Here is a 12,107-nt window from a genome sequence, read left to right as displayed (position 1 = left end):
GAATAAGTGAGTCTCCCAGGAATCTTTGGGATCAACACGCATAATTAGTTATTGTCGCTGTACTCTGTATATCTGTACACTGTACTCTGAAAAGACTATTGGAGTCGGATAGTTAAGTGGATGCGAAATAGTCTTTTGATCAAGGAATTTTCCTTCAGAGTATTGATTATCTGTACTGAAGAACTCCACGGATATTTCAGCCTTCCATTTTCTATAGATAATTGCTGAAGAATTAACGTGAGAATGAAATATATAGGATCTCAAGTCAGACTACAAACACTTGGCCTAAAAAGACTTTTAAAAATTTATTTATTAGAGGGGCGCCTGGGTGGCTCAGTGGGTTAAGCCCCTGCCTTCGGCTCAGGTCATGATCTCAGGGTCCTGGGATCGAGTCCCGCATCGGGCTCTCTGCTCAGCAGGGAGCCTGCTTTCCTCTCTCTCTCTCTCTGCCTGCCTCTCAGTCTACTTGTGATTTCTCTCTGTCAAATAAATAAATAAAATCTTTAAAAAAAATTTATTTATTAGAGAGATAGAGAATAAGCAGGAAGGAAGGACAGATGGAGAGGGAGAAGCAGACCCCCCGCCCCCGTGCCCCATTGAGCAGGGAAGCCCAACATGGGGCTTGATCCCAGGACCTTGAGATCGTGACCTGAGCCAAAGGCGGACGCTTAACCCACTGAACCACCCAGACGCCCACATTTGTAGCCTTTACCATAAAGATTTGGAAAGACAATGTATCACATTTATCCTAATCAAACGTCCTAGCATCCAAGTCTACTCCCAGGATGCAGTTACCCTGTGGTTTCAGTCTAAAAAGCTGCATCTCAGAGATGGGAAGAGAGAAATGGAATACAAGTCTCCAGCAGCCCTCTCTGGCTAGCTGCACACCTCTGCCAGTTCCTTTTGAACAGGTGATGTGGGAATAGCAATGGGGGGTGGGGACATGGGGCAGGGGGTGAGTGTTTTGGGGAAACACTTTTTTTTGGGAAATATGAAGTTTTGGGGAAATATGAAGACACCATTTACTCAGGCTTCATTCAAGCAGAGCTTAATAGTGTCCTGGAAAGCATGGGAATCCACTTAAAAACAATTATGGATTGTAGTAAACTGTTACAGGAACAGTCATTTTTCTCTAAAAAGGTATTTTGTCCTAAGGCTTGCTACTGAGAATCTTGGAGCTCCAGGCAACTTTGGTGTGCGGTCAGCAGGTGGCTGCTTGCTTGCGGATTCTTTTGAGTTCTGGCTGAATTGTCTTATCACCCTGACTGTATTTTGCAAACATACAGTAAACCCCTAAGCAACTCGCCTCCCTTTCCGCTGCCTTTTCCTTAGCTGACTGCCCATGACCACTTCCTTACAAGGCTCATCATTCATGTCTATTCATTGACTTTTATTTTATTTTTTAAAAGATTTTATTTATTCATTTGACACAGAGAGAGAGAGAGAGGAGAGAGCACTAGAAGGGGGAATGGGAGAGAGAGAAGCAGGCTCTCCACTGAGCAGGGAGCCCAACTCAGGGCTCGATCCCAGGACTCTGGGATCATGACCCAAGCTGAAGGCAGATGCTCAACTGGCTGAGCCACCCAGACATTAACTTTTTAAAAAATTAAACTTCTTATTTTGAGATGACTATAGATTCACATGGAAGAAATAATGCAGAGAGATCCCATGGATTCACTCAGTTTCCCTGGATGGTAGCTTCTTGCAAAACCGTAGTACAATATTCCAGCCAAGCTACTGACATTGGTACCGTTAGGGTACAGACTGTTCCATTATGTCATGTCACCTTTTTATAGCCACACCCAATTCCTTCCAGCCCCCATCCCTTCCTTAAGCCCTTGATAACCATTGATTTGTTTTCAGGTCTTACCATTTTGTCATCTCAAGGATGTTGTATGAACAGACTCACACATTATCTCTGGGGACTGTTGATTCAGTCTCTGCAGATTCATTGAGCTTGCCGCCTGTCTCACTAGTCCGTACACGTTTATTGGTGTGGATGTATCGCAGTATGTTTAACCATCTGCCTGTTGATGTACATCTGGGTTATTTCCAGTTTTGGGCCTTTGTAAATAAAGCTCTGTCAACGTTCATGTACAGGTTTTTATGTGAATCTAGATTTTCATTTTTCTGGGTTAAATGCCCGGGAGCGTAACTGGTGGGTCCGTCGGTAGTTGAATATATGGTTGTCGAAGTGTAAAACTTTGCTGGAGTGGCTGTACCATTTTATATTTCTGCTAACAATATATGAGTGCTCTAGTTTATCTGCATTATCATGAGCACATGGTACTTTTAAGTTTTTAAATTTATTTATTTTATTTTTAATTTTTTTATTATGTTCAGTTAGCCACTGTATAGTACTTGGTATTGTCACTTGCTATTGTCTTATAGCCATTCTGATAGGTGTGTGGTCATATCTCATTGTCCTTTTAATGTGTATTTCCCTAGTGACCGATGATATTGCATTTCCATAATGACCGATAATACAGTCTTTTCACAGGCTTATGGGACATCTGTATATGCTCTTGGGCGAAATGTCCCTTCATGCCTTTTCCTCATTTTCGATTGGATTGTTTGTTTGTTTGTTCAGTTGTTGAATTTGGAGATAATATATTGTGAATTATGTATTCTAGATACTATTTCTTTTTTTTTATTTTTTTAAATTTATTTTATTTTTTTTTTATTTTTAAAGATTTTATTTATTTATTTGACAGAGAGAAATTACACTGAGAGGCAGGCAGAGAGAGAGAGAAGGAAGCAGGCTTCCTGCTGAGCAGAGAGCCCGATGTGGGACTCGATCCCAGGACCCTGAGATCATGACCTGAGCCGAAGGCAGTGGCTTAACCCACTGAGCCACCCAGGCGCCCCCTAGATACTATTTCTTTGTGGGATATGTGGTTTGTGAATATCTTCTCCAAGTCACAGTCTGTCCATTCATTCTCCTAATAGAGCATTCTGCTCCTGATGGGTGGAAGTGTTCTATAAATGTCAGCTAAATCCTGTTGGTTGATGATGTTGTTGAGCACTGCTGTATCCCTAATTTTCCGCCTGGTCATTCCAGCACAGGTTGGGAGAGGACAGTGTAGGTTTGTCTGCTTCTCCTTCAGTTTTGTCAGTTTTTGCTTTGCGTGTATTTAGAATTCCTTGGTGTATACACATCAGGGTTTCAAGATCTTGGTGAATGGACCCTTCCATCATGATGTAAGATGCCTTTCTGTCTCTGTTGTTCAGCCGGGGTAATTTCTACTGTTTGCTCGGTCTCCTCCATTCTGCTGCTGAACCTATCCACTGAAATGCTTAAATAGGTTATTGTATTTTTGGTTCTGAAATTCGCATTTGGTTCATCTTTGTATCTTCTCTTCCTTTGCTGAGACTTTCTACTTCTTGGCTATTTATGAGACTCTCTATTTTTTCCCCCCATTTGTTTCAAGCGTATCCGTAATTGCCTGTTCAAGCATTTTTAGGGCAGCTGTTTAAAAATTTTCATCAAATATTTCTGGCATCTCTGTCAATTTGGATTGGTATCTATTAATTTTTTCATTCATTTGAGATTTTCCTGTTTCCTGGTATAATGAGTGATTTTTGTAGAAACGTGGGCATTTTACATATTAAGTCACAAGACTCTGGATCCTCTTTAAACCTTTTGTTTTAGGTGCCTTTCTTTGACCTGAGTACGGCAAAGGAAGGGGTGGGTCTCCCCTCATTCCTCCACAATAGGGTAGAAGTCCAGGTTTTTAACTCAGCCTCTACTGATACCTGAGGGGTGTCCCTTGTTATCTGTGGGTGAGCATGAGAGCTCCAGTGGCCTGGTGAGGTTACATGGATCCCTCCCTGCCTTGTGGGCAGACATGGCTTCATTACTGCAGGGTGGGCAAGGAAGTCCAGGCTCCCCACTGGGCCTATTCCAGCACTACTCCTGCAGGGGGGAGGAGAAAGAAAAGGAGGTTGGGTGCTTCACTGCAGCCCTGAGATGGTGGAAATGCAGCTTCCTAGTATCCTTTGGTGACATGGGTGGCAATGGGGGTCAAGGTTTTTACTGTGCTGCTTATCTGTGGTTGCGTGAGTCTTACCTGCAAGTTTTTTATCTTTTGAGGCTTTCCCTTTCCCAGTTCCTTTCCCTTTCCCAGTCCCTTTGCTACAGAGTGGGTTTTTGTTGGGACTCTTTTGGTCTGTACCTGTGCATCATTCCAGGTCCCTGGTTTCTTCAGCTCTAAGTCTGGGAACGTCTGAGGCACAGAGAACACCCACAGAGCTCCTCACTGTTATTCCTAGGCAGTGTGCTCTTCTCCTTCCACATTTCAGAGTCTTAAGTTTGTGTTATATGTAATGTCCAAGGCATTTAGTTGTACTTAGAGGAGGAATAGAGAAAAGTGTGTCTACTTTGGTCTTTCTGGAAGTGGAAGTCCCATTCAGTTCACTTTTATTGGCTTTATAATTTTAAGTCAGTCCCTTTTCCTGCCTTGAGAACTCAGGGCCCAAGCTTCTTTAATCACACGTGTATAAATTTCTTTGCATGGGGAGAGAAATTAAAATCCCAAGCCTAGGAGAGCTCTGTGCATTGGTGGGAGGGACTGGAAGCAGTTCCCACATTCGAAGATGCACATTGGGAGCTCTGTGGATTTCTGGCTTGCTTTAACTCAGCTTTTAAGGCCTGGGGCCAACCCCAGAGGAAACAGCGATGTTCGATCACTAAGGGATCTTTATATCCTCCAGAGGGAAAAACAAGTTCCCCGGACACAAGAGGAAGTTTCACCCAGAGATTTATAAGAACCTGTAAGTGGCCGAGAGGAGCAGCTCAGTGTTGGGAGTGAGGGTCCCTTCCAGCTTGGCCTGGCTTTTGAAAGTGTGGCTTTTTGCTTTTGATTCCTGAGGGTGAAACCCATCTGTGATACTTTCCTGGAGCCAAGCTTCTCTGGGCTTCATCCTTCATGAGTCAGCTTCCTTAAAACCCTATTCCTTTGGGAAATGTAACCTCAACATACAACAGTCTATGTTTCTAATCCAGCTAGACCTAGTTGGGGACCTGGTTCTGTCTTTTGCTGGCTGACCTTGACGTTCAGTTGTCCCCTTAAAAACCATCTTGTGGTGCCGACTCTGGGCCAGCCATTGTGCCAGGTTTGGGGTAAAGTAGTGGGTAACTTTCATTTCTCCCTTTGCTTTACCTTCTAGCCATGCACAAGTCATCAGCTGGTTTAACTTCAAAAATCTATAAAAAAATTGGACTACTTTTCCCTATCTCCTCATTTCCTTCCGAGGCTGTTAGAATAAGTTCCTTGATTCTGTCCTTCCATCTAATTCTTTGCCTCAATTCATCATGTACACAGCACCCAGGGTAATCTTTTAAATCATGTACCAGATTAACATTCTTTTGTTAACTCCCTCCAGTTATACTCAGACATATTGAGGATGAAGTCCAGCCCCTCCTCAGGGCCCACTGGGTCCTGCATGTTCTAGTTTCCACGTCTCCTCTGATCTCCTCTGGTATCCCTTTCCTCCCATCCGGTGGGCTTCAGTCATGCCAGACTTTCCCCTCTGCCTGAGAACATTGAGCTTGTCTTACCTTTGGCTTATTACGCTCGTTATGCTCTCTGCCTTGGATAATTTTCCGTTCAAGTTTGAATGTCTGGTTTCTGGTTGTTATTCATTCAGGTTTCCATTCAAATGCTGTCCCATCCCTGCTCCTCCTGTTACATTTTATCCCGTCACCGGATCCTCACCCTTGCCTCTTCATTAGCACTTACCACAACTGGAAATTACCTGGATTTGTCTACTGGACTGAGCTCCGTGAGAGCAAGCATCACGCTCTTTCCTTCATTGCTGTCCATCCAATGTCTCCAACAGTTCCTGGCACTGAACAGTAAATGTTTGTTGAATAAAGTTGCTTAATCCTCTGGGGCCTACGTTTTTCTCTTGTCACATGGAATAATAATTGGCTAACAGTACAAGGTTGTAGTTTGAATTAAGTGAGATAATACATGTAGGAGAAGTACTTAGTACAGTGCTTGGCTCACAATAAGCCAAATAAGAGTTTGTCATTGTTTCCTTATGATTATTTATATTATAATGTTCTTTTCTTTTCTCACATGCTCCTGGAGTGTCATGGGCATTTGTCAGTGGCAGATGCTGACTGGTTGGACACTTGCAGTAACATCCTAACTGGGTTCTCTCTTGACTGTGTTTTTCTACAGGTTCTGCAGCTGGGCTCAGACATCCTTCCCCAGTACAAGCAGGAGGCCCCAAAGACCCCCCCGCACATCATCCTACACTACTGTGTTTTTAAGACTACGTGGGATTGGATCATCTTGATTTTAACCTTCTACACAGCCATCTTGGTCCCTTACAATGTCTCCTTTAAAACCAGGCAGAACAACGTGGCCTGGCTGGTTGTGGATAGCATCGTGGATGTCATCTTTTTGGTGGACATTGTGCTGAATTTTCATACTACCTTTGTGGGACCAGCTGGGGAAGTGATCTCTGACCCCAAACTCATCCGCATGAACTACCTGAAGACGTGGTTTGTGATTGACCTTCTGTCCTGTTTGCCATATGATGTCATCAACGCTTTTGAGAACGTGGATGAGGTTAGTGCCTTTATGGGTGATCCAGGGAAGATTGGTTTTGCTGATCAGATCCCACCACCCCTGGAGGGGAGAGAGAGTCAGGTACATGCCTCAAATCTCAGACCTTGTTGTCATGTCTTGAAAGCTGAATAAATGTGGGTGGTCAACAGAAGAGTCATTACGTGGGTGGGAACTGGCATGGCTGATGTCTGAAACAGAGGGAGCATGCTTGGTGGATAGTGTCGCCTGCTGTTTTTGTCCTTTGGAGGATTGGATGCCCTGCATGTCTGTGAATGGATGTGGAAGGGATCAGAGGCTTCCCTCCTATTTCATGTGGAGTGCAAGCCACTGGCTTGGGGTGGTAGGGCTGCAGAAGCAGGCATGCGTCGCCACTGCATTGGAGAAACTTCCACTTGGTATGCAATTGCTGAATGTCTACCTATTGATTATTCTAATTATGGGGATTTTTCTTGCCTCTGCTGCTGACCTTTGGATGTTTCATAACTCATTAACTCCTGCCAACAGGGATGCTGTTTACCCCCCAAGTTTGCTTGCTATTTTTTTTTTTTAAATGTTGGGAAAAGTTGTTTCTTTGCTAAAATGAGTCTTCGCAGTTAACAGTGGTCCTTAGTGTCCCATGTGTAAATTTGCTGAAGTAGTCAGGCTACGGTCGACTCCGGTCCTGTGACCAGGACGTGTACTATTGCTGGATGATGCTGCTTTGGATTGTTAGTCCTGCAGGCAGTGGAAGGAATGAAGAGGAAACAAATGCTCTGTACATGTGTTGGAATTAGGACATGCTCAAGCAGTTGGTGAATGGGTGCCTGTGTCCTGTTGCTTAGGAAGGGACCACTGGGCTCGTTCAGGTGATTGTCTCCTTTGAAAAAGCGAGGACATCAAGTCATCACAAAGGAAAATGTGAGATTTTTATTCAGCTTCAGTGTTCTATGGGTGTTGTTTTTCCTTTTTCCACTGCCTCATTGATTCTCCAACTGGATGAAGATAAGGTAGTTGTCTGGTAAATCTTTAGCCTTGTAGAGCAGTGGACCCTCACTGCCTTGGATGGCAGAGCATCCCAGAAGTATTAGTCTGGCTGGGGTGTTAACTGGGTGGGTAATTCAGGAAGCTACCTGGAAGTTGCAATGAAGCAAGATTCATTTTCAGGCCTAGAGGGTTAGTGGGAACTAGCCTTGAGATAATTGGAAGGAACAGCCAGCTCCCTGCCAAGACAAGGCCTGGCCAGTGACTCTGACTTGCTGCTGACATAATGATGCCTCCCAGCCTTCAGATCAGTATCAGTAGTGGAGGTAGACTCCAGCCCCTTCCTGGGTGAGAACCCAGGTACCTACCACTTCCCTCTTCAGGGAAGGGGAGCTGATGTTCAGATGCTCTAAACTCAGAACAACCCCTGCTTTTATCTGTGTGCTGAGTTTTAATATACTGGTAAATCTCAGAGACTAAGGCTCTGGGTGGCTTGTGTGGATTTTTAAGGGGATTAAATGAGTGAGACTGATCATGTATAAGAACAAAACATCTCTAATGTGAACGCTGGGATTCTTTAGTGTGAATATGAGTACACATTGGGAAGGATATTTTTCTTTGTGAGACCATTTCTAGAAGATTTTATGTTAGTTGGTGAGGAAAATATGATCATTTTGGCTTAGATTACACAACGGAATTATTTCAACCTAAAAGAGCTTTTTATACACATATGGGAAGTTAAATTTAACTTAAAAAACCTTACAAGTTTTTAAAATAAACCATTTACTATTTAGAGCAATAGCATGGAAAATTTGCAGATAAATAGAACAGTTCTTCAGCTTTCACAGGTTCTTGTTAAACATGGGCAGAGCCATAAACATATTTGTTAATGTGTCAAGATTACCTTGTCCCTTAGCAAAGCACAGTGGCTCCCCCCAAGCACTGTGTGTGTCACAGTGGCAGTCCGTTGCCATTGACTGTGACTACTCCTGATGTGGTTTCTGATTTCCATAGTCATGAACTAGGTTGGCAGATAGGAAAAATGCCAGTTATCCGTAGTTGTCTAGTTGGGAGGGGTTTAGCGTCATAAGTAATTATAAGAGTATTAAGGGGCCCTTGTTATGATTTGCTTCCATGAAGACTTGATTTTACGTTTCATAATTTCTTTTCAAGCTTTGGCTGATACCTGAAGCAATGCCTTTTCATAACATTTGTTGTGGTGTGTGGGAGTCAGCGCCAGGAACCTGAAGATTTGGCTCCTGGCCCTCTTGGTATCACCTGTTAGGACAGCTGGGACTTTGTGCATGCCGTTTAGCCTCTATGGATCAGTTTTCTTCTCTACACCTTAGAGACCATGCTACCGTCCTGCCTGAAGACATGGCATTTCGGCAGGAGATTATTTGAGTTCCCTTCTAGCTGCAAAGTGGCCTTGGTGAGTTCTCACATCTCATCTGCAGTCATCTCACTTCAGGAGCTGATGATAAAAACGAGAAGCCCCACACTTTGAGCTCCTACCTGCAGTGGAGGTGGGAGGGAGGTGAGATGGGAGGAGTGTTCAGAGCCCAGGACTACCACGAAGGTCACCCAGTTCAGCCCTCTTCGCTCCCAGATAAGGGAACAGATGCAAGGGCAATATGACTCACTCAAGATGACATACAAATCATATGGCCACAGCAATAATGAGTCCCTTTCTGACTCCTCTCCATTTTTCATGGTGACAGAGTGGATAAAAATAGGGACAAAACATTGATGGACACCGTTGACCAAAACTGACCAAGAAGCTTCCAAAGTCTGAGGCTTAGCCCTTGGCCTGGTAGTGGTGGGGATGTTGGGCACAGTGTCCAAGGAGTGGGGGAGGTCTCTGTGTTCCTCCCAGAGCAGCCGTGTTAGTGATGTGACAGGCAGTTGAAGATGCTCACAGAGGGACAGACCAAGCATGGTTTTCTAGGCATAGGCCTTTTGTCGAAAGGTGCCATTAAATTAGTGGAAATGGAAGGCTGGTGGGACTTACGGGAAGTTGGGGAGGCCACGAAGTGGGTTGTACCTGTCGAACCTGGGTATATGGCTGGATGAGAGAATTCCACTTACTGGTTTCTCATCTACTGCCTGCTGTCTTCTTGCCCATGCTCTATTGGTGGAGTTGCTAATCTAAGATTGCAACTCCCTCTGCTCTAGTCCCTTTTTCTTTGGGAGAGTGTGGGGAGGACAAAAAATTATTGACTCATTTTTTCATAAAAAAATACATGGAACTGAAGCCTCTCTGGTGTCTTCTTAATTATGCCAATGGAATTGTGTCCCAGTGGAGACCACCAAAGAAGAGAGGAATGTGCGGTGGTGGCTTTGCCATCTGTGTGTGTTGTCGCGGGTGGGGGGTGGAGGCTCTTGAAGTGAAAGGACTAGATTCAACCCAAGGCTTAGGGTCAAGAAAGAAGCGGGTTAAATTGCTAATGCCAGCAGTTGTGAATTCAGCCCTGTGGATGTCGCCCACCTCCATGATTTAAGCCACACAAACGCTTCCTTTGGACTCAACTTGTTTCACTTATGTAGATGGTCTACATTTGCGTCATTCTCCAGCCTGTTGGTCATAATCTGTTTTGGAGGCTGTTTGGGAATATGTTTGCACATTAGTTAAACTGGTGAGAGCACAAAAGGTCTGGAAGCTGGGTGAACTGAAGCTGGCCCTGGGTCTGCCACAGCAAAAGCCAGATGAGTTTTCTCAAGCGCTTAGTGGATTACTGGCCTGGTGAGCTTCATAGATTAAAGATGGAATTATTATTCACCAAACATATTCCCTTTCCCCAGGAAACCTTATTGCCTCCTGCCATTGGAGTGTGGAAGTGCCCAGGGACAAATGGAGCCAATCAGGCTCCTGCCCAGGTTACAGTTCTGGGGCCAAGAGCTTCCTTCCAGCCTTGGCTCTGTTACCTTGGACAGCAGCCAGTGGTGTTGCCACAGCTGACCCTTGCCAAGAACCTGCTCTCACAGGAGATGCTCCCCGTAGAGCAGAACAGGAGCAAGGAGTGGAAAGATGAATAGTATCGACAACAAATTCCCTTTAGTGAGGGTGTTTAACTTTCCAAAACATTTCACACAGTTTATCTTGATTCTTATTCTTCTGTCCCTTTGCTACCCAGCTGGGCAAACTTGTACAAGTGTTTCATCTCCCTTTGTTTACCTTACCTGCAAGATGGGTCAATCCCAGCTCTAACCTTGAGGCCCCTGTGCAACTGTGGTCCCAGCTTTGCGGCTGATGGGAAAGGGCCTGACAGTGAAGTGTTCAGGCAGTGAAGCTGAGCATCATTCTGGCTTTTGGCCTGCACTTTTCCCCGGGCAGGTCATGCTGCCTTGGCACAGAATCTGGAGCCAGAGTGAACCAGGCTGTGCATTTTTTTCCCCGAGTCCCCCTTTTCAAATTGTTCCCTGGCACAGTCACTTCTCCCTTTTACACAGCTGACAGGTGAAATGTTTGAGTGGCCGGCATGGGTAAGTCTCTGTAAAGGTTGCTGGTCCATGTGCACAAGGCTGGACAGTGAAGGTGAAGGTCAAAAGTGACTCCCACATCAGGTTGCCCCCCTGCTTCTCTCTTCTTGGCAGATGGGCTCCTCTCTAGGTTCTCCTAGGTTCACTGTTCCTGGCTCTTCCAGGCTTTTCCTGATGCTGAAAACAAACAACCCCCATGGGTTGCTTGTCCTATTAATTGGTGATCATCAGTCCTACACTGTGGCTTTGATTTAGGTGGATGGACACCAGTTTAATTTTCATACAGACTCTTCTGCTGTCACCTGAAAGTCACGAGGTGACCTGGAATTTGCTTCCTTAGGATCCCAGCAATAGAGGCCATATCCATGGCTTGCAGTAGCAATTAAAATCAAGACTTTTTCAGAGCAATTTTAGGTTCATAGAAAAATGGAACAAAAAGTGCAGAGACAGAGTTTTCCTATCATTACCATCTTGCATTAGTGTGGTACACTGATTACAGCCAATAGTGATACATTCTTACTAGCTTAAATTCATTGTTAATGTTGGGGTTTACGCTTTGTAGAATACATCCAAAGGGTTTTGGCTAATAGTTAATGACAGAGCTCCATCATTATGTGTTACACATAATGTCCCACTGCTCTAAACATCTCTGTGCTCCACCTGTTCAACCCACCCTCCTCCCCAACCCCTGGCAACCACTCATCTTTTTACCATCTCCATAATTTTGCCTGTCTGAGGATGTCATATAGCTGGAATCATACAGTATGCAGCCTTTCCAGATTGGCTGCTTTCATTTAGTGATCTGTATTTAAGGTTCCTCCTCATTTTTTTGTGGCTTGATAGCTCATTTCTTTTCATTGCTCAGCCATATTCTGTTGAGTGGATGTATTATATCTATTCAGTAATAGCAATTAAAGAAATTACTGAAAGCCATTGGTTTTCAAGCCTGATCAGTGCAGACCTTGTCCTGGGATTTCCTCCTGCTGTGGACCTGTTGGACACGGAGAGTAGACAGGTGCTGAGACACTGGTGTGCAGCCCATGCTATCTCCTGGATAAAAACTGACAACCTTTAGCACAAGTTGTT

The 12,107-nt window shown here is 44.5% G+C and overlaps 1 protein-coding gene across 2 annotated transcripts in view; it reads left to right on the top strand.

The window, feature by feature from the left end:
* KCNH1 (potassium voltage-gated channel subfamily H member 1) overlaps positions 1-12,107 on the top strand; it is a 381,772-nt gene that overhangs the window by 79,000 nt on the left and 290,665 nt on the right. Inside the window, exon 6 of one of the 2 annotated variants that reach the window (XM_004775315.3) lies at positions 6,189-6,581. In XM_004775315.3, coding sequence (XP_004775372.1) covers positions 6,189-6,581 — 393 coding nt within the window. Of the gene's footprint in view, positions 1-6,188; positions 6,663-12,107 lie in introns of both variants that reach the window. The other variant, XM_004775314.3, reaches the window with a different exon arrangement.

Source organism: Mustela putorius, unplaced genomic scaffold, assembly GCF_011764305.1.
Source record: "Mustela putorius furo isolate JIRA1106 unplaced genomic scaffold, ASM1176430v1.1 tig00001012_pilon_pilon_pilon, whole genome shotgun sequence".
Lineage (NCBI taxonomy): Eukaryota > Metazoa > Chordata > Mammalia > Carnivora > Mustelidae > Mustela > Mustela putorius.
The sequence above is the reverse complement of the archived record's forward strand: the minus strand, read 5'-3'. Positions and strand labels throughout refer to the sequence as shown.